At 39.5% G+C, this 27,133-nt stretch overlaps 1 protein-coding gene across 1 annotated transcript; it reads left to right on the top strand.

The window, feature by feature from the left end:
- The first annotated feature begins 220 nt into the window (after positions 1 to 220).
- On the top strand, positions 221 to 25,158 carry CYP2C2 (cytochrome P450 2C2). Its single transcript, NM_001171113.1, is given in 9 exon segments — positions 221 to 446; positions 1,573 to 1,735; positions 1,911 to 2,060; positions 4,874 to 5,034; positions 6,693 to 6,869; positions 11,977 to 12,118; positions 16,643 to 16,830; positions 22,437 to 22,578; positions 24,561 to 25,158. Coding segments are annotated over 9 exon segments (1,473 nt in total). The 5' UTR covers positions 221 to 278; the 3' UTR covers positions 24,743 to 25,158.
- Positions 25,159 to 27,133: the final 1,975 nt, after the last annotated feature.

The following is a 27,133-nucleotide window of genomic DNA, read 5'->3' as shown; positions in this document are numbered from 1 at the left end:
AGCTGGAGTGTTTTAAAAAGCAGCAAAAATGCCTTCCCCAGCCTACACTAGACAGAACAGGACCCCTGCTCTTGGGTGGAGGAGGGGAGCACTGGAAAACAGAGCAAGAGGAAAGAACATCTTATTTTCACCTTTTTCAGTGGTCCAAAGTCCACTCAGAGAGAATGAAGTACACCTAGTTCATTGGGTACTTTTTAGGTCAAAGGGACACAAAATTAGCAGGAGTGTTATAAAAGCCTGAGCTTGCAGCTTCCAGTTGTCAGGAAGAGAAGGCTCCCATGGATCTGGTGGTAGTGCTGGGGCTCTGTCTCTCCTGTTTGCTTCTCCTTTCACTCTGGAAACAGAGCCATGGGGGAGGGAAGCTTCCTCCTGGCCCCACTCCTTTTCCAATTCTTGGAAACGTCCTGCAGTTAGATTTTAAGGACTTAAGCAAATCTTTAACCAATGTAAGTATACATTACGATGCTCTAATGGTTTGTGAAGGGCAAATAGTTAGCCTCAAATTTTAAATAAATTATATTCCTGGAGGTAAATTACTAAAATATTTTATTTAAGGGAAATATTTCATCTGGGTTATTATTTTTGGTGGGTCATTGTCAGGAATAATAGAATAAAATACTACATTTTGCCAGTAGGGAAATATGTAAGTTGTAAGGTGGAGTCAATACAACAAGATATTGCTGCCTTTGTTTTACAGTAATTTTATTAATGATTTTATTACCTGATTCAATGATAATAAAGTGTTTTGTTACCAGAGAGTTCACTCAAGATGTAATCTACTGTTTATGCATGTATTTTGTTCAGATAACCTAAGAAAATTAAACCAGAGGAAGTGAATTATGGCTGATGTCATGGAAGTATGGTACTACAATAAACACAAGTGAATGATGAAACAATGAGCTAGGATGTGCTGGGTGGTACTGGAATACTTTGGGGCCTGTACAAAGTACTGTCTTTGTCCTGTGAATGTAGAGTGTGGATTGAATTGTCCTTTCATGACATCCGTATATCCTTACCCTGCCTTGCAGTGCCCACTCTTCCTCTGTGTTAATAATATCAGCAAATCTTAACCTAGGCTGGATATTAGCAGTACCTGGGGTGCCTTTGATAAATGTAGATTTCTTCTGTTTATCACTACTGAGTGTGTTCACTGTGAGAAGAGCTTTGTAGGTAATTTCAAGTAGTGTCCTTGGTAGCTGTGTGTTGATCAAATTTGAGCAATAATCTCTGGTGAAGTGCTCAGGCATCAGAGACTGGCAAAGCAGGGTTTGCATTTGAGTCTATTTATTCGTCATGGGACCAGGAATTTGAAATTCTTTTACCTTAGTCTCTTTATCTGTAAAACAGTAAATAAATCTAGCTGAATGTGTTGATTAGTGGTGATAATCTGCATACTAATTTCCCCTGCAAGAGCCTGACTCATGGGAAGCATCTGGTATGGAAATATTTGAAGTTGCTTTAAAGGAACAAAAATATGAACAATATGATGGTACCATTAGTCCCAATCAGGCAACAATATCTACACCAAAGAGTGATTTCTTTTGCTAGTATTATTTTTTTTTCAATTTCCAGCTGTCAAAAGTCTATGGGCCCGTGTTCACTGTGTATCTGGGCATGAAGCCCACTGTGGTGGTGCATGGGTATGAAGCAGTGAAGGAGGCCCTAGTCGATCTTGGACACGAGCTTTCTGGAAGAAGCCGTTTCCTAGTGACTGCAAAACTTAATAAAGGATTTGGTAGGTGTGCTTGTGCCTGTGTGTTTGTTGGCTGGTGGTGAAGGGGGTGGAGAGGACGGAAAACAAATGCAAATGGCTCCTCCAGCAGAGCTGGGCCAATCCGCAAGGCTAACAGGTGTCAGCTTCCGCTTTATTGCCTGGAGTCCTCTTCTAGCTTCCGTTTCTTAACCTTTAGGAGTCATTTTCAGCAATGGAAAGAGATGGACGGAGACCCGGCGCTTCTCACTCATGACCCTGCGGAATTTCGGAATGGGGAAGAGGAGCATTGAGGAACGAGTTCAAGAAGAAGCCCACTGCCTGGTGGAGGAGCTGAGAAAAACCAATGGTGGGTGACTCTTTATATGTCCTTAAGGAATGCTCTCTTCTCTAGTGGTGGCCCTGGACACAGTGCAAGTGAGAAAAATCTTTCATTCTGTGTCCTGGTTGTCAGTGCCCAAAGGAGAAGGGACTTTCTGACAGAGTCAAGGGAACTTTTGTGTATGTTTGAATGTTGTGTTTTATACCCTGACTTACGTACAGTGTTGGGAATAAAATCATTGCATTATCCTTTCCTGCTCCTGCATTGTTTTAAAGCTATCATGTTTTTCAAATAGATAGCGTTTAATATTTTTCAATATAGTAATTGTGTAATAACTGTTTAGAACATTTCATCAGGGGATAGTTTTCCAGAACACCTGGTGGAAATGAATTCATCACATCCTCATGGAACTCAAAGAATTACTGATACTTTCACTTAATTGGTCTATATTTGCAGAAAGAGCCTCACTGACATGTCCAGGTGATTTTCTCCAGGCCTACGACTACGATGTCTGCCAGGAACTATGCTTGTCTATGATTTTCAACACCTAGGCAATGCTGAAAACAGTCCTTATCCATTATACTTTCTCTGTAGATGAGTAACTATTTTAAAATTCTCAGCGAAAGTTATTTAATGTTGTTTAACTGCTTACCATATTGTTTCGTATACGTTGAGTAAAAATCATAAACTACAGCTAAATGCTACAAACTGCACAAAGAACAATATTAGAATGATTGATATTAACTCTTCACTCTACCTACCTTAATTTTAAATTGACTTTTTTTTGAGTTTGCTTATATTCCCACTCATTATTTCCATATTAATCATGTTTTTATTTTCTATATTTTATGTAACTCTGACATCTGGTATTGTTATGGATCTAGACCCAGGGAATGACATCTACCCCAAGGATTGCCTCATTACTAGAGAGAGCAAACATGTGCACATTGCATGCCCTTGATACTCAGACCTACTTCACCATAGTGCATACTTCCATCTCGTTTATGAAACTTACACAGCAAACCAGTATTCTCCTTTATTCTCCCAAGTGATGGACCACTAGACACCTCCACCCTCTGCTCATAGCACAGATGTCTTTGACATTACTCAAATTATCCAACACTATACTTAGTGTAGTATCATGGTCACCCATCCCTTCCAATGAAAACCTCATTAGAACCTGTGTACCCAGCTGTCTCCCTTGATCCTTTAGCCTCTTGACCACCCCAGGTGCTTACTTGCATGGTCCTCATGCCTCTTCCTCTTGGGAACTGTGCAGAACCTCCTGTTTTTTCAATATCCATTAACTCTTCTCCTCCTGACCTCACCATAGCCAAAAAATTTTAAAAATCTCAGGTACATTGATAACCAGTTGGATTCCAGGTTATACATTTATGGTAATTATTTACCTACTACTATTATTTAACTATTACTCAAACAGTACTCTATACTTTGTGTATCTGTGTGGGTGCAAACTGTTGAAATCATTACTTAATATATACTAAATTGATCTTCTGTATATAAAGATAATTAAAAATGAATTTTAATGAAGAATGGGATGGGAGAGAGAGTAGGAGATGCGATGGTTGTGGGTGGGAGGGAGATTATGGGGGAAAACCACTATAATCTAAAAGTTGTACTTTCGAAGTTTATATTTATTAAATAAAAGTTTAAAAAGAGCAGAAAACAACTTTCCACTGCTATAACTGTTTTCATTAGTGAAATGATGGACTTGACCTAACTGACAGTCAAATTCAAAAGTTCATAGTAACCCAGAGTTCTTTTGATGGTTATGTAGAGCAATAGTCTACAATTCCACAAGAGCATGAAGTTTGTCCAAATGAATAAAATGTAAGTGCTGATTGGTGGTGATGTACCTGGTTTCCAAGGGCAGGAATCATTTTTTTCTACATTAAAGAAATAAATGGAATTCATTTTTCCTTTTTTTTTTTCTTGAAATTTAAGTTTGAAGTAAAATTTCTAATTTCAGTTTTAGGTGAACAAATCTATCTTATAATTTGTGTTTATTTGGGTTATGGTTTCTTTTCACATTGCACGGATGGTATTTGCTGTCTGTATTTCTTTCACCAAACAACTTAATTCTCTCATACATTTTCTCTCTTTATTCTTCCTCTCTGCAGTTTCAATTTATAGTTTCTTCAATTATTTGGCATCTATAAAAAGTCACAAGCCAGGCCGGTGCTGCGGCTCACTAGGCTACTCCTCCGCCTTGCGGCACCGGCACACCGGGTTCTAGTCCCGGTCGGGGCGCCGGATTCTTTCCCAGTTGCCCCTCTTCCAGGTCTGCTCTCTGCTGTGGCCAGGGAGTGCAGTGGAGGATGGCCGCGGCGGCCATTGGAAGGTGAACCAAAGGCAAAAGGAAGACCTTTCTCTCTGTCTCTCTCTCTCACTGTCCACTCTGCCTGTCAAAAAACCAAAAAAAAAAAAAAAAAAGTCACAAGACATTTCTTTCCTTAATTGTCAACAAAGTTTCATGATAGATATAATTCTACGCTGACAACTCAAGTTATTAGGTGTTTACAAAAGTGACCTCTAAGTCTTTTTTTCCCTTTTGCCTTCCAAAATAACATTGACCTAAGGCATTGGATGTTAATGGAGTAGCTGGGAAATCATTATAAAACAAATTAGGATGAAATGGTCAATTCAGGTTTACCTGAAAAGTTTTGTGTTGGACTAACTGTGTCAAAGATGTTGTTGATTAGGTAATTTCCATGTAAATATTGTTTTAGATTCCAAAATTACATTTTTTTGAAAGTTCAAAGGCAAAAACTTATGTATGTGTATTTCGTAGTATTTTGAAAATGTTTCTAATTCTTCAGCCTCACCCTGTGATCCCACCTTTATCCTGGGTGCTGCTCCCTGCAATGTGATCTGCTCCGTGATTTTCCAGAACCGTTTTGATTACACGGACCAGGATTTTCTTAGTTTGATGGGAAAGTTCAATGAAAACTTCAAGATTCTGAATTCCCCCTGGGTACAGGTGAGACCAAGTTCCTCTCTTCCTGACAAATCTCTTTTCTTAGCCTATGTCCTGGTCAGGGTATCTTCAGTTTTCTAAATTCCCCAGTATATATGGGCACTTCTGAATGCCCATGTTGTCTACGATATTCTTTACCTACCTTTTCTTCCCAGGTTCATAGTGCTTTATTGTGTATTTCAGTTGTAATCCTTTGCCTCAGGTCAGCTGCAAGTTGTCCATTTGCCCTACAAGGTTTCAGAGATACACTGGATTCTTTTCTACCCTGAGTGAATTCTGAATTAGATGAAACAAAGATAAGTGCCTTGCATTGTTCTTCAGGTGGACCTCAGACAAGTTAGAACAAGAAAAGAAATTTCCTCCTTTTGAATCAGGGGCTTCCTTTCCAAGACCACTGACAAATCAAGGAGGGGGATAGGACAAGGGCAAGCAAAAATGCCACAAGTTTTCCTACCACTTTTAACTTGCACCTTTTTTTTTTTTTTTTTACCTTCAGCTTTCTCCTGTTGCTGTAAAGCTTTTACTATTTTCTAGAGTTGATTCTGACTGCTTTTGCTTGATTTCTCAAAACTTTTGTGGAGGGGTGGGATTTGGAAGTGCCTACTGTACCATTTTGGCAGACATCTCATGATGAAGTGAATGTTTGCATGCCACAGTCCTATCCATATTGTAGCATCATGGAGTGGCTGCCTAGAATATAGAATTGAGTGCTTTATTTTATAGCCAGATGTCTGATTAGAGAGCTGGAATTCAAGCCCCTTGTCCATCAAACCTGAAAACTCAGTTTCCATGAAGTCATTGAATAATTGTCCAAATGAATGCCCAAGGCCCTTGCTGGAGATCCAAGGCCTTTCTTGAAAAATCTTCTGCTACCCACATACTTGTTTACCAGTCAACACTGAGAGAACCCTTCACCACATTCTTTGGCTGAAATACCCTAATTTGGTGAGTCAAGGAGGGAGCATATTTGAGAGCACATATACTACCTGGAAGCTCAGATTAGGGTAGGGATGCTTGATTGCTTTTCTGAGATGCTAGCTAACCAAATGGGGATTAGCTAACCAAATGATTGGATTAGAGGTATAAAACCCGAAATATAAGCAACGCAATTTCACTGTGTGCTGAACTGGAGCAATGTGATGTGACAGAAGTAACTTATCCACTCTGGTGCATGGGTTTTTGAATGTAAAATGTTGATCTGGATTCCACGATGTCTTTGTGACCCTTGCATTCACACAACAATGATTTTTATTCCTGCAGTTGTTTGCTCATGGAATAAATATCAGCGAGTGGTGTGTGCTGGATATTAGGTTGCTAAATATTCCTTGCTTCTGTCATGAATGTCACAGAATGTGAATGATGGCAACTCTTGCTAGTCTTTATTATTTCAGTGTTTCAGGGGGAGAATTAATGATGAAATTAGAGAATCAACAAAGAGATCCATAAAAGTAATGTGTGATACAATAAATTATTTTTAATTTTGATCATGTGCTCCCTTACGTCTCTCTGACTGCACATAGGATTATTTTATTTGAGTAATAAAATATTACTCCTTAAGGTAGAGATTATTTTTATCCATAGTTTAAAGTATAAGTTGACATGTGGTGTATTTGTCTTCAATATGTGCTTTTAATATAATAAATATTTTTAAAATTTTTCAGTTCTGCAATTGTTTTCCTATTCTCTTCGATTATTTCCCTGGGAGTCATAGGAAAGCAGTTAAAAATATTTTTTATGTGAAGAATTATATTACAGAGCAAATAAAGGAACACCAAAAATCCCTGGACATTAACAATCCTCGGGACTTCATTGATTGTTTCCTGATCAAAATGGAACAGGTAAAGTGTGATTAGTTTGCCTGTATTTTGTGGCTCATTGATGATGCATACATAATAGGAATGTTTCAATGGTCAAATAGGAAATGCTTGGCAAGCAGTTTAATTATATATCAAGGGCATGGATCTTGACTAAGCGTCATGGAGAAGTTAAAATTGAGTTGTTAAGCAATTAGAATACATGGGCTCTGTTTTAGGTGCTAATTATTCGAGGCAACACAGAGTACAAATCTCAGTTGGCATTGAGAACAAAATTTTAAAAATTCAAAGTATCAAACCATATAGGATTGTGAACGCAATCATATCCTACAGTATTTGGGAAGAGAAGCAAGGTTTTGGCCTAGAGGGCTTCCTCCATGTCCTGAAGTTGGATATGGATCTTGAAATATTTGCAGTCAAGTATAGGAGAGGGAATTTCAGGTGGGTGAAACTGTGTAATGAGAGGTTCCAAGTCTGAGATGGCAAAGAAACAAAATAACCCTTAATTAGTGTAAGCAAAAATGAATTTGGACAGATAAGACATTGGAGGTGTCTGTCTGTATGCTGGCACTGGGAGTTTTGATTTGACCAAGTAAAGCTATGAGCCAGAACAAAAGTGGAATGCAAGTAAAACTTACAGAAAATGATCCTTTGCATTCGGTAGAGTGACCTGTAAGTGAAGTTGGATCTTAAGGCCTACTTTCAGACTATCTAGCTGACTATTTGCTTTCAGACCACGAGTCTTGTTGGCATTGGATGTCTGGGTCATGTTTATGTATTTATTACTTATTTTTTCCATTCAGCCACTCCATGCTTTTTTATCAGAGAAGGTAACCTTTTCATAGTAATTGTTGATATATTGTGACTGACTGGTGAAATCTTAAAAAATGTTCCCTTATTTTGCAGATTTGTTTTTCCTTAATTCTTTCTGGATATCTTATGTTTTGTCTTGATGTTTTCTGTAGTGATATGTTTTGAAATGCTTAATTTTTACTTGTTATGTTTATTACAGACATTCACTTTCAGGTTATCTCACTGTTAAATGAAGTATCTTGTACGTAAAATGTGGTACTTTATGCCCACATTAATTTTAGTGACATACAGAAACTAACTTTCACTATACTCCTGCCCCATGTTGTATGTTTTGATGTCACAGTCTGTAACTGCATATAATGTATATTCCTTAACAAGCTACTGTATGTATTATTGTTTTTAATAATTTTATCTTTTCAACATATTGTCATTAACTTTTTGAGGTAACATTTTAAATTTAGATTATAGTCAAGCTTAATTGCTCAACTATATAAAGATCTCAGAAAATTAAAAGTAAAGGACCATAGTCCAGGAGGAAAATAAGCAGGGACTGTAAGCAATAATTAAAGGAAAAGATGTTCAACTTCCCTCATATAAATTTTATATAGTCACAGAATCATTAAAACCATGGTAATAAGCAATGTCTATCACATTGTTTGACAGAGATCTAAAACTAAATTTGACAAAGCACTGTATTTGCAGTAAAACTGATACATCTCAGCATTTCCATTTTTGAAAGTTTTTTTTTAAAGAAATTCGGCCTGAGAAGATCATTTAAACATTTATTTAATTAATTTGTTTGAAAGAAGAGAGATAGAGAGAGGAAGAAGGGGGTGGAGGTAGGGATGGAAGGAGGAAGGAATGAAGGGAGGGGAGAGAGAATGAGAGAGAGTGAGCACCAGGAGCCAGAAACTCAAGTCTCTCACCTGGGTGGCAGGGACACACTAATTGAGCCATTACTTGCTGATTCCTGAGTATACTTTCACAGGAAGCTGGAATCTGTAAAGGAGCTGAGTTTTTTTTTAAATTATTTTATTTTTTTTGAAAGAGTTACAGAGAGAGGTAGAGCCAGACACACACACACACACACACACACAGAGAGAGAGAGAGAGAGAGGTCTTCCATTTCGCTGGTTCACTCCCCAAATGACTGCAACAACCAGAGCTGAGCTGACCCGGAGCCAGGAGCCAGGAGCTTCTTCCAGGTCTCCCACATGGGTGCAGGGGCCCAAGGACTTGGGGCCATCTTCTGCTGCTTTCCCAGGCCATAGCACAGAGCTGGATTGGAAGAGGAGCAGCTGGGACTAGAACTGGCGCCCATATGGGATGCCGGGGCTGCAGGCTGGGGCTTTAACCCACTGCGCTACAGCGCAGGCCAAAGGAGCTGAGAATTAAACCAGGCACTTTGAATATGGGTTGTGGGTCTCCTAAGTTTTGTGTTAACCAGTAACCTAATTACCAACTCACCCTTTCATTTTTTTTTAAGACTTTATTTATTTATTTGTGAGATAGGTATAGACAGTAAGAGGGAGAGACAGAGAGAGAGGTCTTCCATCTGCTGGTTCACTCCCCAGATGGCCGCAACGGCCGGAGCTGAGCTGATCCGAATCCAGGAGCCAGGAGCTTCTTCCAGGTCTCCCATGTGGGTGCAGGGGTCCAAGCATTTGAGCCATCTTCTAGTGCTTTCCCAGGCCAAAGCAGAGAGCTGGATCGGAAGAGGAACAGCCGGGACTCAAACTGGTGCCCATGTGAGATGTGGGCACCTCAGGTGGAGGATTAACCTACTGCACCACGGCGCTGGTCCCCACCCTTTCGTTTTTATAAGACAAACTTATTGGGTAGTTTCCCAAATAATTTTTTCCTTCAGGATTTTGAATATATCATTCCACTCACTTCCGGCCTTTGAGGAGTTTGCTGAAAAAATTCATAGCCTTATCAGGGTTATCTTAAGTGTATCAAGTCAGTTTTCCCTTGATATTTTCGAAACATACTCTTTGTCTTTATATTTAGACAACTTGATTGTGATGTGTTTTGGTGTTAGTCTCTTTGGATTCATCTTATGTATGTCCTTTGGGCTTCCCAGACCTGGATTTCTAGTTCTTCCCCAGACGTGGGAAGTTGTCTGCTAAATTTCTTTGAATAGGTTTCAGTCTTTTTCTATCTTTCTTATCTCCCTTGCACACTGATAATGTATATGTGGTTCTGTTTGATTGTGGCTTTTAAGTCTCCTTTACCCTTTTCATTCTTTTGTTTTTTCTTTTTGCTCCTTAGATTTGATGATATTTAGTCAACTGTCTTTGTGTAACTGGTCCTTTCTTCTACTTGATCTAATAGGCTGTCAAAGCATTCCATGGAATTTTTTAGTTCAATTCGGTGGTTTCTATTTGGGACTTTAAAAAATACTTTCTATCTCCGGAAATTCTCCATTTATTTGCACATTGCTCTTCTTACTTTGATGAGCATTTTTATATTGTTATTCAAGAATATCTGTCAGGTAAATAAAGTGTCTCCAGTTCACTGAGATTGGTTTCTGCAGACTTTGCTATTTTATTTGGAACAGATGTCTCTATTTTTAATTTTCCTAGATACCCTTTGGTAGTTTCTGTGCTCTAGATGAGAGATTTGCTTCTCCGAGTGTTGTTAGATTGTTCTTGAATAGAAGAACTCTGTCTGGCCACACACATAAATCTTCATGTTTTCCCCAAATATTTTCTCTGTTTCTGCTGGTCTATGGGAGATTAATGTGTTATACCCTGTAGATACTACACAGTAGTACAAGCAGAAGGCAGACTCTGCTGAACATGTAAGGGCATTAGACATATGTTCCAACCTTTTATCCTCATAAGAGAGTTCATCTTTCACCCTCTCTCTAATTTTATAGGGAATTAATTTGTAGCAAATACTTGCATTTGTGTTCCAACTGCTTTATGTGATCCTGGGACAATAACTGCTGGGTGTGGACCCATTTTGTGTTTACTTCTTTTTTTGTGATTTAAGGAGCATCAAGAATGATAAGTCCCAGACTCCTAGAAATAGGTGGTTAAGTATGTTGTGGGAATTATAAAAATTGTAGCATTCAGTGCATAGATAAGCCTCTTACAGGATGAACTGGGACAACTCTAGATATCACTGGGGATACTCTGGCGAAGCCTAGGGAAATATCAAACTCCTGTTCAGGATTTCAGAGAAATTTAGACTTCTGTGGTTTATCCTTTCACTGCCCTACTCCTAGAAAATGAAACCACTGGGAGTGATTCCATGTCTGTATAAAACTGCCACATTTTTTATGTGGTCTAGAAACCCAGGTACACCTGTTCTCCTAGAGTGAATGAATTAAGATGCAAATCCTGGGAACCAGTGAGGCTGGGCGTTACACGGCTGATCTAAAATCTTTCTTCTTGGAATAAACTCAGTTTTGGGTTTTTCTTCTGTATTGTGTGACATGGTGCATAAGGTGTGGCCCATATCTGAGTTTGTCAGAACTTTCCTTTCCAATTCGGTGTGAATATTTTCCTAGTAGGTAAATATGCAAGATTCTCTTGACTTGTCTTGCTTTCCTTCACAAGGAATTAATTTATAGTTTTATGTTTATTTAGAGCATCCATGGACAGAGTGGGAAAAGCTGCCTGTGGTACCATGTTGTTGATGTCACACTCTGAGAATTATATTTTGATTCTGACTTATTACATTTTTTCAAATATGATATGACCTTAATATCTCCATTTCTGTCGATTAAGATTTTTGTCTTCATACAAAGAAGTGAAAACTCAATTAGCAATAAAAATAATAGTAAAATAATAAAAAGTGGTATGTTTAGTTCACATCCAGGGAGTCTTATGTTGATAGTTCAGAACTAGTACCACAGAGCTGAAGCCTCATGGACTCAGGTGCCTACCATTTTCTATTACCACATTTAGCCCATGTGCCTTTCCATTAATGCTGAAACTCATGTTCCAAAATGAAGTCTTTATCGACTCCACTTCATATACTCACACGTGTTTGGAGTAAGAAGAAGGAAAGAGGAAGTGACATCAGCAGGTCCTTCTCTGATGCTACTGGTGATAAAAACATGGCATGGACAACCCAGCTGCAAGAGAGGCTAAGAAGTGGAAGTTTGAGGCAAACAAGGGAAATAGGCTTAATGAAATGAAGACTGGGCCGCTTAAACTACATTCTCTGCCACACCATGCAGTTGCTGTAGTTTTAATACTGCTTTCTCCATTGTATAAGTTTGCTTACCTTTAGAAAATCTTGCGATCTTTTGGATTGAGTTTTATTAAATATCCTGACAATGTATCAAATACTTATGTAATTTGTAGGAAAAGTGTAATCAACAGTCTGAATTTACTATTGAAAACTTACTGACCACAGTGAGTGATGTGTTTATGGCTGGAACAGAGACAACAAGCACCACCCTGAGGTATGGACTTCTACTCCTGATGAAGCACCCAGAAGTCATAGGTATGTTCATAATTAAGAAGCTGGGCCAACATCAGGAGAGAGATTGGGAAGCCACTGCTGGTATCCTCCATCTTCTTTCTCTTAAAAAAGCTTCATTATTGAGATTTCTGTTCCACCAGCTTGAAATTGTACAAATATATAGGGATAGAATGACCAAGTGTGCACAAAGGGGATAGTGACTGAGAGCAGTGAAGACAATGTGAACAGTCGCAAAATCGTAAAGCTCTGGATTGATGCCTACACACTCCAGATAAGGTGCTGGGCTCCATGGGAGGGCCTTTGAGTAAGCACGGGCATCACAAACTGGCCTGGGATTGTTTTTCTTTTTCTTCTGAAGAGCAGGATACTTTGAATGGTAGCTATGTTCTCAGAGATCTTTCATTATTCTGAAAATGTAGTTTTCTTATGCTGAGGTAAGGATGATCAAAACTCTTATTTGTTGATGTATATTGGATATACTAGAAATTTGATGACATGACCTGAGAAAATTTCCACAGTCTGTGAAGGATTTTTAAAGTTTATATTTGTAAGAAAACTGTATGCAAGTTAGGCAGCACATATACCTGAGGATTTTATTAATCCAGGAATCTGAGTCAAGAAAAGAATTTACCAAGACAAGATTTTTTTCTTTTTTAAAGGCCATCAAAGGGGCCATCAAAGAAGGAGGTACCTCTCTCTGAAGGGAGGAGAGAGCTTCCACTTTGATTATGGCCTTGTCTAAATAAGGTCAGAGTTTGTGGACTCCAGAGGCTTCCGTAGCCTTGGCAGCTCATGACAAGAGCCTTGGGTGATCACTGACATCAATTGTTAAATCAACAAGAGTCTCAATCACTTGCTCCCCATGTCGGACCTCTGTCCTTAATGTGTTGTACTATGAGAATTAACAGTAAAACTAGTCTTCAAATAGTACTTTTTGTTGTTGTTGGTTTTTTTTTTTTTTTTTTTTTTTGTGACAGGCAGAGTGGACAGTGAGAGAGAGAGAGACAGAGAGAAAGGTCTTCCTTTTGCTGTTGGTTCACCCTCAATGGCCGCCACGGCCGGTGCGCTGCGGCTGGTGCATCGCGCTGATCCGATGGCAGGAGCCAGGTACTTCTCCTGGTCTCCCGTGGGGTGCAGGGCCCAAGCACTTGGGCCATCCTCCACTGCACTCCCTGGCCACAGCAGAGAGCTGGCCTGGAAGAGGGGCAACCGGGACAGAATCCGGCGCCCTGACTGGGACTAGAACCTGGTGTGCCGGCAACGCAAGGCGGAGGATTAGCCTAGTGAGCCGCGGTGCCGGCTCAAATAGTACTTTATACTTTGTGTGTCTGTATGGGTGCAAACTGTTGAAATCTTTACTTAGTATAGAGTTGGTTTTCTGTCTATAAAGGTAATTAAAAATGAATCTGAATGAAAAACAAATACCTTCTTTAAAAATTTAATATTTACTTACCTGTAAGCAAGTTCTGCATCTATTTATCATCTATGTATCATATTACCTACTCAGGTTATTGTGGTTCAGAATTCCACTGAAATAATAATAAAGTATATACATATGAGAATGCTTTCTGCTAGAGCGTTTAACATTATTTTGGAACATGCAGAGTAGTTGAAGGGTAATATTCAATACTGTAGCGAGGTTGACATTTATAAATGTTGTAAGAGATTTATACCAAATGAGCAGGACAATGTGTACCACTACACTTCCAATAAGTCTCAGTTTGGGGAAGAGCAGAAAGTTCAAGCAGACAGAGGCAGAACAGAGCAGAGAACGGGAGGCTCTCCCGGCCAATATATTTATCTGAGAACTGTTTTCTTCCCCAGAAAAGGAAGGCATTCTTTCTGGAGAAACTGAACCTGAGTGAATGAGTATTTGAGTGGCACTAAAATTCTTGAATTTTTGTCCTGTTGTGTATTCTTCTATTTGAGACCTCTAATTGACGACCACTTCATCCTCTGCTTTTGTTTGCTCAGAAGGCTACTAGAGGGTGTGCTGTGTCCAAACAGCTACAACCAAGCGAGACGATGTCATGGGCATCAGGAATCAGGCGAGCTCATGAGGTGGAGGCCGAGAGGGTCAAGGAGGGTGCTGGGTACCAGGCTTAGGGAGCAACGACTTCAGAGAGGACCACGTGGATACTGTGGATGTAGGGGAGACACCCCAGACAGAAGAGAAGTAATTGTTTATTTGATGCTGTCAGTAATTAGCAGATCATTACTAGCAATTTGAAACCTGAGCATCTGCACCATTTAAAATTGCATCTGAAATTGAAAATGGAAATAGACATGATGTGCAAAAGATGAAACATGGTCACAATTGTCCTATCTATGACCAACAGATATTCAAACATAATGAAACAATGCACCTCACATCGATATGGTAAAATTTGTGATATGAGCATATTGCAAAAATAGGGCGCTGGGAAATGTGTGTGTATCTGTGTGTCTGGAGCTGGGTGCGTGGATTTGTACATTTTGGATGAGGTGTTGGTGGAGATGTATGTCCTTACCTCTCTCTCCTATTAGCAAGTTTTCAGAAATTAAAAGTTTTTATATTTTTTTTATTTCAGAATGGTTTTAAAGTTACAAAACAAAAATTGTAGTTTTTTTTTTTTCCAAATTTATTTATTTTACTTGAAAGTCAGAGTTAGAGAGAAGAGAGGCAGAGAGAGAGAGAGAGAGAGAAAGGTCTTCCATTCGATGGTTCCTCCCCAATTGCATGCAATGGCCAGAGCTGTGCCGATCCAAAGCCAGGAGCCAGGAGCTTCTTCCAGGTCTCCCACACGGGTGCAGGGGCCCAAGGATGTGGGCCATCTTCTACTGCTTTTCCAGGCCACAGCAGAGAGCTGGACAGGAAGTAGAGCAGCCGGATCTCGAACCGGTGCCCATATGGGATGCCGGCACTTCAGGCCAGGGCGTTAACCTGCTGCACCACAGTGCCGGCCCCAAAAATTATAGTTTTACAAAGGGTTCCCAATATTACACATCCAGCTTCCCTGATTTTTAATGTCTTATATTAGTATATTTGTCATAATTTTTAAATCATATCCAATGTCCCCTATTTTTTCTAAACTCATCTAGGAATTATCTAAAAATAGAAAAAATGAAGAACTAGAGTCATTGTTTAGAAATGTGAACATAATCTTCAAAAAACTAAAAATGGATAGCATATGATCTTACTATTCTACATCTGAGTATAAAGTCAAAGGAAGCTAACTCAGCATGTCAAAAATATCTATGCTTGTTGTTGCATTATTTTGATACGAAATTAAACTTGATGTTCATCAACAGATTACTGGAAAAAGAAAATGCAGTCTATATAGAATAAAAATCTATGCAGCCTTAAAAACAGTGATATTCTATTAACTGGAACAAAATGAATGGAACTGCAGGTCATGATGTTAAGTAAATCCAGACTCAGAAATATTGCACATTCTTTGTTTTATATGGAAGTCATAAAAGTGTAAATCTGATTGTAGAATAGTGATTATTAGAGGTTTGGAAGGGTAGAGAATCAGGGAGGTTGATGACAATACCAAACACGGAGGGAATGAGTTCTGGTGTTTTGCAGCACAGTGGGGTGTCTACAGTTCACCACCGCTTATTATGTATTTTGTGAGCAAATAAAAGACAGGAGCTTGAAGCCTGCAAACATCAAGTCATGACAAGAGAAGGAAATTTAGTCACTTTGTTTCCATCAGCTCATGATGTATACATTTACTGAACTATGATACCCCATCTGTATGTATAACAATTAAATGTTAACCAAAAAATGTAAGACATTTAAGGAAGTGGAAATGCTAACTCACCTAATATGCTCATGACATACTGAACACATGCTTCAAATTGTCAACTGTACCCAAAAACATCAACAATTAAAATAATAAGCCAAGCACAAACAAAAGAAATTTGTACCTAAATTTTAAAGAAACTACTAGAATCTTTCAAAATGAGCACCTTTGGAGTATGTGCAGATCATAGACTCCAAGTTGTAAATAAAGTGACATGCCTAATGCATAAATCCTTACCCACATATGGATCACTTTATGGAATTCACATTTAAAATACCATATATAATTTTGATATAAAATTAGTACTTGTTTCCATTTTTTGTTCTTAAAGAATAATTTCTTGAGTTAATGTATACTAAACACTTGTATTTTGAAGCATCTTTTCCTATCTATTTCTATTTCTTATACTAAAGGCTAATATACAGATGTGTACAGATATATCTTAATGCATATCTTGTAAGAGAGTTATATCACGGTAATTCAAAATGTTCATGGAATATGGAACAAAAAATGCTTGTTTTGTGCAAAAAATTATTTAAATCCATGCATAGTTTCTTCATGGTAAAAAGTTTTCTTGAAGTTTTTGAAGTTTCTCTTCTGTGTCTATAACACAGTGATTCTTTCTGTTAATCTACATGTACTATAACCTTTTATGGCTGCTGGGACACTTTCATCTTGTTTCACTTAACTCTCAGTTGCTACCATAAATGTGCCACGCTTCTCCTATTCCAAGATTTCTTACTGTGTCTTCTAGCTAAAGTGCAGGAGGAGATCGAGCGTGTGATTGGCCGACACCGGAGCCCCTGCATGCAGGACAGGAGCCGCATGCCCTACACGGATGCCACGGTGCACGAGATCCAGAGATACATTAACCTCATCCCCAACAATGTGCCCCATACAACAATCTGTAACCTTAAGTTCAGAAACTATCTCATCCCCAAGGTAAGTTTGCTCCTCCTACACTGCAGGTCTCTGATCTTGAAGTTTCCAGACCTAGTATAGTTCCAGTCCTCTGCAGCACAAAATGAGAGAAAGAAAAACTTATATGAGTGGAAGTCTGATGTTTCAGTGTTAGACTATAAAACATGTCTTTATTTTACTTAAAAATGTTTATATAATGGAAACAAATTGTATGTATTTCATGTATACAGTTTTAAAGCATAATGACACTTCCCAAACTACTCTTCCTCTCTCCCTCACTCCCACCTTCCTCTTTCTTTTCTTACTTTCTTTTATTTTTACAATGACATACTTTCAGCTTAGCTAGAGCCTTGCAAATATGTCCTGTTTTTAAAAGAGATTTTTGCTTTCTTTGGGTGCTTACATTTTCAGATAAGTGTTAAAAGCATTAGTTGTGTCAACTACTCAACACCCTGGGATTTCTATCCAGGTGGCATTAGATCTATAGATCAATATGAGAAGAATCAACGTCTTGACAAGCTGAATTTTTCAATTCATAGACATAATTTTTGTTTTATTTTATTTGGGATTTTAAAAATTTTCTTATATGTTAATTTCAGTACAGTGTCTTTCACACATACACATTTTTCCCCTAAATAAGTGATGGGTTGAGTTTATTGTAAATAATTTACTTCTGAAAATTTCTTTTATACTTTCTTTATTCTGGTATGTGGAAATATAATTGCCTTTATTGTTTTGGTAACGATATACAGCTAACCTGCTAAATTCATTTATCATCGCTAATAATTTGTAGATTCATGTGTAATTTCTATGTACACATTTCTGTGATATGGCTTAATATTTGTCTTTTTCTTATTTTCAGTTTCTCTTTTCCTTATTTCACTGGCTGTGACCTAAAGAACAGTATTGAGTAGGAGTCATGAATATGAGCATCCTTGTTTTGTGTCTGATCCCTGGGAGAGGTGGAGGTTTAACATTTGAGAATGGTGTTGAATGTATATTTGGTGAATAATTTTTAACAGATTAGGGAAGTTTGCAATCTTATTTTCTTTTTTTGTCATGAATGCATATGCACTTGAATTAAGTGGATTGTCTGCATTTGTTTAAATGACCATATATTTTGGACTGCTTATATATAATGTGCAATAAATATAGTATGTATTTATATGCACTAATTAACATACATACACAGCTGGGTTGGATTTACTACTTTGTTAAGGATGTTTGTATCTATATTTATAACACACTGGTCTCAAATTTTTTCCAGAAATTAATTTTGTCATATTTTTATATGAAGGTACTTTTAACTTCATAAAAATGTAGGTAATATTTTCTACTGTGAGTTTATTTTATTGCCTTTTCCTCCTTTCTTATTTTTTTTACACATTTATTTCTGAGAAAAGAGAGAGAGAGAGATCATCAACTGGTTTATTCCGCTAATGCCTCTAATGGTCAGGGCTGTGCTGAAGCCAAGAGCAGGTAACCTAACCCATGTCTCCTACAGGATGACAGGAACTCAACTATTTGAGCTATCACCACTGCCCCCTAGGGTAAGCACTAGCAGGAAACGAATCAGGATCTGGATCTGGGAACTGAACCCAGGTTCTTTGATGTGGGACACAGACATCTTAACTGCTGGGTTAAACATACTCTTCCAGTTCTCACTGCCTGCATTAGTTATGTCTTTGGAGTCCCTAATATGCATTGGTTAAGTGTCAGGTATGCCATAAGAAAACATTCGGTCTCTTGTGAAGTTCTTCCAGAAATGTTTCATCTCCCACACTAGGCAGACAGAGCAATTTAATTCCTCATCTTCACTCAGAACTGTAGATGAATACAGTCAAAAATTGATTATAGGGGCCGGTGCCATGGTGTCCTAGGTTAATCCTCTTAGAAAAGTGTAACACGGGAGAAGGAGGCCCATGATTCTTTGGGATGCCTGATACCAGGTTAGGCTGATGGCCTGTGGCCACTGCAACCAAGCATACATGATGCTATCTGGGATTTAAGTCCAATTACCTGGGACCACTTGTTTCCATAAGGCACTGGGGCCAGACTGGAGGCTCCATCCTCGTTCCTGAGCTCTGGGCAGGGATTCTTAGGATTTTTCCAGGGCTGGGTTTTATCAGCCTGGAATCGAGTCCCAGGAGTCAGTCCTGCTTTCACTACTGTTCTCAGTAGTGCCCTACTCACTTATTTTGGCTGGAATCTTGCTCCTTGCTGTCTGCCCAACCTTGAAGGACCAGTGATAAATGCGGTGCTTGGCCCCTAGACTGGCACATAGTAGGTCACACCTGAGTCTTTGTCACCAGGTCCTGTGAAGGCAGGTGTGCATGCCAGGCCCATGTGTGGCTGGTGGTGATCCATGACAAAATGGTTTTATCTTACCAAGAGGCAGGAGGGGCTCTGCTTGATGCAGAGGGGTGTCTAGAGCACGGGTGGCCTGCAAAATCATTTGTCTGGTTCTGGCAAGGCAACCACAGGCCGAACTTGAAATTCACTAAATCTGTAGCAGGCTAGATTTTATGTTGATAATTTTGTATGGCTGACAAATGATGTTATGGATCTCCAAATGGCCCTTGGCAGAAGACAGTTTTCCAACCCCTGGCCTAGAAGCTCTGTCTGTGAGCGCTGGCATTAGGGAGGATGCTTCTGGGCTTTGTCTGGAGCTGAGGCTCGTCGTGGCAGACCTGGAACAAAAGTGTATGGCAAGGTCCTGAGCTCATTTTCTTGTTCTGCTCCTCGTTGGCTAGAGTCTTGTGTCACTGTCTGGCAAGGACTGGGGGAGGGCTAGTGGAGGCAGTTCACTGGCCACCCAACTAATGAGTGTCCAGGCATTCAGGCTCCAGGTACTGGGCCAAGGGCAGGGGTTGTGGGACTCTGTCCAGCACTGGTTTGGCCCTAGTGATTGGGACCCTGTTAACTATATTGAACACTAGGATTGAGTTTTATCCTGGCCCTTCTTTGTCTGTTATGTGCGTTTTAGGACTGAACCAGTAGATGGGAGATCTCTGTCTATCTGTCTCTTTCAGGTAAAAAAAAGAATGTGTTTAAAGAACAATCAATAGAGTCCAATCTATCAATTATTTATGTTATTTCTTGTGCTTTTGTGTCACATTGAAAATGTTATTTGCAAGCACAAGATCTCAAATACTTATTCTCATTTATTCTGTGAATTGGTGCATAGTTTTTTAACTCTTACCTTCAGGCATAGGATACAATTAAAGTTAATTTTTACTTTTTCCTGTAAAGCAATGATCGCTTATTTTACCTACGGATATCCACTTACATTTGGTGTGATTTGCTGAAAGTATGTCTGCTTATTCTTCTTTTAAATGATGTTTTTTTTTTTTATTTTCATCTACTTGAAGAACAAAGAGGGGAACACACACAAACACAGCCACAGAGAGACAAACTTAAACACACACAGTGAGAGAGAGAGAGAAAGAGGGATCTTTTATCCACTGGCTCTGCAGCAGTCAGGCTAGGTTCTGCTGAAGCCGAGAGCCCAGAACTCTATGTGCATGTCCCCTGTGAGTGTCAGGGGTCCAAGAACTGGAGTCATCATTTGATGTCTTCCAGGATGCATTAGCAGAAAGCTGTGTCAGAAGTGGAACAGTGGGAATTCATACTGGCATTCCAAGGTGGGATGTGGTTACACCACAGGGCAGCTTAACCACCTGGGGCGCAAAGCCTGCTTTTGTTTGTTAAAATAACATTTCCAAGTATTATTTGTGTGAAAAAATGTAAGGTAATAATTTAAAGTAAGTAATATGTATGTGAAAAATTTTAAAAGCAAAATTATAGACCAAAATATGATCAACTTAGATGGTATTTCCCTTAAACTTTGAATCAAAAACTTATAAATTTTAATATGAAGCTATGTACATAAGTATTACATACAGCCTACACATATGAAAAGCATATATGTCTACATTAATCCATATATGTGTCTACTCTATCACATTTAATGCTTATATATAGTATATGTGTTTCCTAAGAACAAGCAGTTTCTGCCACATGACAATTACAACATTCACACAGAAGAGTTCTGTCATATATACAGCAATTATTATAATATAATTACAATTTCCTAGTTATCCTCAGATATATTTTATAGATTTTTTCCCAGAGAGAGCACTTTCCCATTTCAATCAACAGCAAGGCTTCTTTAGTTACCTCATTCCCTTAGTCTCCCGTGATCCATACTAGTTCCTTTTCCTCTTTTGTTTTCCTTGAATGCACCGATAGTTTTGAAAGCCCAGTCCACTTGTCAGTTGAAACATTTTGCAGTCTGGCTTTGTGTGAATGTTTTTTAGAGACTAGAGTTGTGTTGTGGGCTAAAATATTGCATGGGTGATGTGTACCTCCTACTGTTTCCTAGGGGGACACGATCTTACTGCATTCCAGCATTGGTGTTAAAGTCTTCCCTTAGAAAGTAGGGGTGTCTGCCAGATTACCCCATTACGGATAGTCTGTTTTTCATATGAAATTAGTAAATACAATCTATTGCATGGGACCTTAAGACCTTATGGATATCCTGTTTCCCAAATTGAAATTTAGCTAGCAATTATTAATTAATACTCCTTATCTGTATTAATCATTCTATTTGGACCGCTGCAAAATGATTTCTCTAATTTTTCATGTCTTCTTTTTATTTAAGTTTTAAAGGTATTTAATTTTTGTATATTTGAAAGGCAGACTCAGAGAGGGAGAAAGAGAAAGAGAGTGAGGAGGAGAGGGAATGAGGGAGAGAGGGAGTGAGGGAGTGGGGGAATGAGGGAGAGGATGGAGAGAGACAGAGAGAGGGGGAGAGAGAGAGGAACAGAGAGACAGAGTTCTTACATGCTCTGATTCACTTTCCAAATGTTTGAGAATAGGAACTCAGCTTGGGTCTCCCACATGAGTGGCAGGGCCCTAAGAACTTGAGCCATCACTTGCTGCCTCCCTGGGTGCACAGCTAAATTTAGAAGCAGAGCTGACATTCAAACCTGACAGTTGGATGTGGATGTGAGCATTAAAAGTGGGACCTTAACTACTCTATCAAGTACCTGCCCTGGCCTCTATGTTTTTTAAAGTAGGATTCATCTATAATGAAGTTACCCTACATTTTCATATTAAATGAAAAATATTGCATCCAAATAATGAGGACTAAATAGATTTCACTATACTTGCTTATTTTCCAAAGGCCTAGTTAGATGAGACCTCCAACTAATATGACCTTTGAATAGTTTCAAGTACTCCTGGCTTTTCTAGAGTCAGCACATTTAGCTAGCATCAACTTCCATGTTAGAGAAAAATTCACATATGAGATGTGTGGCAACTCAGGCAATGAGGACAGGTACCTGGGTGCAAGCTGGTGATATAGAGGGGAGCTAAAGAGGGTTGACCACTCAGGGTCCCAAGTCCTTAGTACTTTAGTGCTGTTGGAAGGCTCTGAGCAAAATCACTGCTCCTGGGTTTAAACTCATCTTTGTTTATTACTTGGTGTAGCTGGGAATGTCACTGCCCTTCTTTGCACTCAATTTTCCTCAGCTAAAGACCAAAGGGCTTGATTCCTGATATCCAGCCTTTCTTCCCATTCCTTGCCTTCTTTAGGATTCAGTTTCTCTGTCTGTGTTTCACAGGGCACAGATGTACTAACATCACTGTCTTCTGTACTGCATGACGACAAAGAGTTCCCCAACCCAGACAGGTTTGACCCTGGCCACTTCTTGGATGCCAGCGGCAACTTTAGGAAAAGTGACTACTTCATGCCTTTCTCAACAGGTAACAGAAAGTCATTTCTATTTGTACTTTGGGGGACAAGTTAGATTTTGGGGTTCAATTAAAACTTAGGCAGTTTGTCCTGTGGAGCTGCTGGATTTGCCCTTTGTACATGATGAGGGACCTCATGTGACTCCCTTGCTCATGATAATTCTCATTCTAATTATAGAGACAGGTTAGTGTGGCTTTGGGATGTTAATCCAGTCATTTCAAATTGAGGAAGCTGCAGTACAGTTTAATTAGAATTCTGACTATAGACATATGTGGCTACACATGTGCTCCTCATAGAAGGTGAAATTCATTTACACTTTCCATACCTGCATGAGTAAGTTATCTAACCGCATACTTGTGAGAATGTTCTCCCTACACTGAATGAGTTATCGGGACTTAATAAGTAAACAGAGCAACTGAGGTTCTTCAGGAGCTTCCTTCCAAGTTAGGGAAGCAGGTGAATAGCCAGAGCACTATATGTACCCCTGCAGGATAAGCCTTGAACAAGGAAAGCAGAGGTTGCTTCAGAGGCTGGGTGAGAAGCAGTGGACTTGCTGCTGACACTGTAGCTTTGTAAGAGGGGAAAGGAGATTTGAGCTGTCTCCTAGGAGGTGGAGAGCAAGGAAAGGAGAGAAGCAGGACACTGTTTCAGAGGCAATCGACCGCAGGAGCAGGACATTTTCCATAGATCCAGGGAGTCAGAGCCAGCCTATTAGATGCAGGAACAGGGAAACATTGGGAATGTGGAGGATACTCTGAAATGATCACAGCGCGTCTGGATCTTCCTATATGCACGACTGTACACCTTGAACATTCGGTGTCCACAGCTAAAGTGTGTGCTGAGTCTAGTTATGGAGTCTGCTTTATTTTTTTTTCTGTCTTTTCAATGCCAACTGTGGGTCTGGCATTGTTCATATCAGTGTGTCAAGGACTGAGCTCTTCTTTTAATAATTCACATTTTATCTGCATAAAAAGTAGAGAATGATACTCATGGTGATGCAGGCATCAGTGGATCATGGATCTGATCAGAAATATAGAGAGGGAGAGATTGTACTGCCTGAAGGGATCACTAACATCGTAGAGTAAGTGATGTGGGACGCAGTTCCACAGGAAGCAGAAAAGAGCTTCTTAGACCAATGGGATAGCATGAGATGAAGCCTGAAACTTCATGGGGTACTTGACATTGATGACAAGAGCTGAATAGAGGAAACAGAGCATGGGAGGAGTGATATTGAACATCAGAACAGGAATAGAATGTGAAGAGCCAAACCAAGCCATTTGGACCCTATCCCAAGGAAAGACAAGGGAGCCATCTAAAGTTTTAAATTTAAAGAGTGGCATATTTAGACATATGGTTTTGAAATTGTCTTGGGGAAAGAAAGTCTTTGGCTAAATATTCCACCAAGATTCAAAAGGATATAGAATGTGAGGGAACTTTTTAAAGAGTTGGTAGAAAATGGAATTAAAAATACATATACTTTGATGATGAAAATTTTTGTGATGTGTTGTAAGAGAGATCTTCAAAAACTCATGGACAATGCACACGATGAAAAATCCATCTGTCTGAATTATATTTTGCACCAAAATGAACATATCTTTTCATTCTATTTCATTTTGAACTTTCTGAGGCATGCTCATGTATGAACCACCTCTTCTCAATCTTTCTCCCTTCAGTCCTGTGAAGGGAGTTGTGTGTTTCTGGAACAAGGTTGCTAAGAACTAACAGTGTCAAAAGAGGACTTATAATGTGGGAATAGTTAATGAAATGTGTGACACCGAACTAACGTTCAATAAATATTTGTTGAATAAGGCATGCCTGATACAATAAGACGTTAGCTTGCAGTCAGTGCTCTTAATTGACCATCCTGCCAGCCACACTATCTTCAATCCATCCATCTATTCAATCAGTGACCAAGTAGTTGCTACACACTTCTTTTGATAGTTTCAAAATTTAATGTTTAGATAACAAATCCTCTATGCTTGTTTTTTTTCAGGAAAACGAGTGTGTGTGGGAGAGGCCCTGGCCCGCATGGAGCTGTTTCTGTTCCTGACTGCCATTTTACAGAACTTTACCCCGAAACCTCTGGTCAACCCAAACAATGTTGATGAAAATCCATTCTCCAGTGGAATTGTCCGTGTGCCACCCTTGTACCGGGTCAGCTTCATTCCTGTCTGAGGAAGGTCAGGTCACGGGATGCCATGCTTACATCTGCAATTCCCCTTCCTCCAGGACACTCGCCAACTGTTTCCCCCTGTCATGGGGGCCTGCTCTGACCTGGCCTCTGACATTTCCTCATTGCGCAAGATCCATTCTCCATTCGGTGGGAGTCACCTGGGTCCCTTCACAAATGTATGTTTGCTATCACCACACTTAATACTCTTGGCCTGACCACCACATGGGCTTATACTTGTATAATACTATGTTATATGCTGTCACTGTAAATTTGGGCAAGATGATTGACATTGGACAGTTTGGATCCGTATGTCCTCTGCATGCTCTAAATAGAAGCATTATTAATTGCTGAAATCAGTTCTCAAGTTTTCTTCTTTGTACATAATTTGAGTAAAAATTAAAGGAAACAGATTCCCAAGAATCCATGGTGGTCTTCATAATGGTGGGCAAAGAGAGAGAAAAAGGGAAAGAGAACAGAAAGTGCTCTTGACCGCCTCTAGAGATACTGGAGGTTTGGATGTGAAAAATAGAACGTATGTCTGGGAGACATCCAACTTTATGGAAATACTGAGATGAGTCATTAGGAAATGTGTGTGTTAGATTTCACACAATAGCTTGGGTGTTACTATGGACATGGGATAAATTTTGGAATATTTTCAATGTTTTTCTTTACAACTGATATTCAAATATGTATTCCCACTCTCATATTGCTAATCGTATGTTCTGAGTATCATTCTCCTCTCCTTCCAGAAAACACAGTTCCTGGAAAGCTTCACTAGTTCCCAGTATTTTGCTCCCTCCCAACACATTGTTCAACACATAGCATAAATGTGATGTTAAATTGATGCTGTGGTCCTATAATCATTAGCTTCATTTCATCTCCAAGATGTACAAAACTGAAATATAACACATGTGAAATTCTCATTAAACAGTTTTTCTTCTACTCATTTAACAATTTAATTGTATATTATGGGTCTTCAAAAACTTTATGGAAATGTACATTACATAAATGCATAGGATTCAAATTGTTTATACATGTATCACCACTAAGCTCTCAAGTGCCTCGTATGTACCCCCAAGATTGCATTGGACTTGTTGACTATGAGACCCAGGTGTGACCCACCAAGTGTTGGCTTGTGTATCTGGAGGCACCCTCCCTACAACCTTGGGCACACCACAAGATGGTACCAGATTCTTTTGGGACTCAGTGCTAGGGTGGTAATACCAGGCACTGAGCAGGTTTTAATGATCCTTGTCCCAAGGCAAGTGTCTGCAGGCAGAGACTCTGGCCCTACTTCAGTTCCAGGCAGAGTTATGTGGTCCTGATTGAGCAGTCAACATCACCAGTGGCTGGTAGGTGTGGCATTGGACAGTGAGCCCACCTCAGCACAGACTGACCATAGTGGGGTGAGCTTTGTTTCTACTCTCAGGCTGTACTAGTCTTGGAGGACTATGGTCTCCAGAGTTGATCCAGCATTGTGGCAATTATGGGAACATGACAAGGAGCCTGAGACTGTCTTAGGGCCACGAAAAGGCTGAAAGGTAAAATATTCCTTTTAAGTCCCTCCCAGGGTTCACGCTGAACAATGCATCAGTTGTAGATTTGGGAAACATTTGAGTTTGGGGAATACTTATGAGACTGAATCAATAAAAATATAACAAAAGATGCTGACATTGTAGCATAGTGGATTTAACTGCCACCTGCAAAGACAGCATCCTTGTGAGCACGAGTTCAAGTCATACTGTTCCACTTCTGATCCAGCCTCCTACTAATGTGCCTAGAAACAGCAGAAGATGATCCAAATGCCTGGGCCCCTGTCATCCATGTTGGAGAGTCAAATGGAGTTTGAGGCTACTGGTTTCAGTGAGGTAATGATGCAGCCAGTATGAAATAGTATAGCTGTAGCTCAAAATATTACAATTGAATTACTGAAGAGAACAAGGTGTTAGCTTCTCTGCTCATCTTACAGTACACCAGTAATTGTGAAATCAAATTTTGCAAAAACTCAGGAAACCAAGTGAGAAACCATATGCTAGGTTTTAGTATAGTATTACAGAAATACTAACAAAAGCAGGAAAGAAAAAGTCACCAGCATTACCCTCTCCAAACTCCAGATAGAGCAATGTGGAAAGAGATGCCTCTCATGGGAATGAGGGAAATGGGGTTGGGATCATGCTTCAGACGTGTAATTGAATCACAAGGTTGCCATAGTGAAACCTAGTGCAGAATTCAGTACCTTGACCCCTGACCACAGGCCAGAAAATGTGGAATTTGTTTTTGAAACTGTATTAGCAAGGTGGCGACCTGATTGCCTCAAGCACTCCTCCCCATCCTTGGGCATCTCAGTATGAAGGAAGATTCCACCTGCTGGGGAGGAAGGCACAAAAATGAGC

The sequence above is a fragment of the Oryctolagus cuniculus genome, chromosome 15 (genome assembly GCF_051225735.1).
Source record: "Oryctolagus cuniculus isolate XC-2025 breed Fujian yellow rabbit chromosome 15, ASM5122573v1, whole genome shotgun sequence".
Lineage (NCBI taxonomy): Eukaryota > Metazoa > Chordata > Mammalia > Lagomorpha > Leporidae > Oryctolagus > Oryctolagus cuniculus.
The sequence above is the reverse complement of the archived record's forward strand: the minus strand, read 5'-3'. Positions and strand labels throughout refer to the sequence as shown.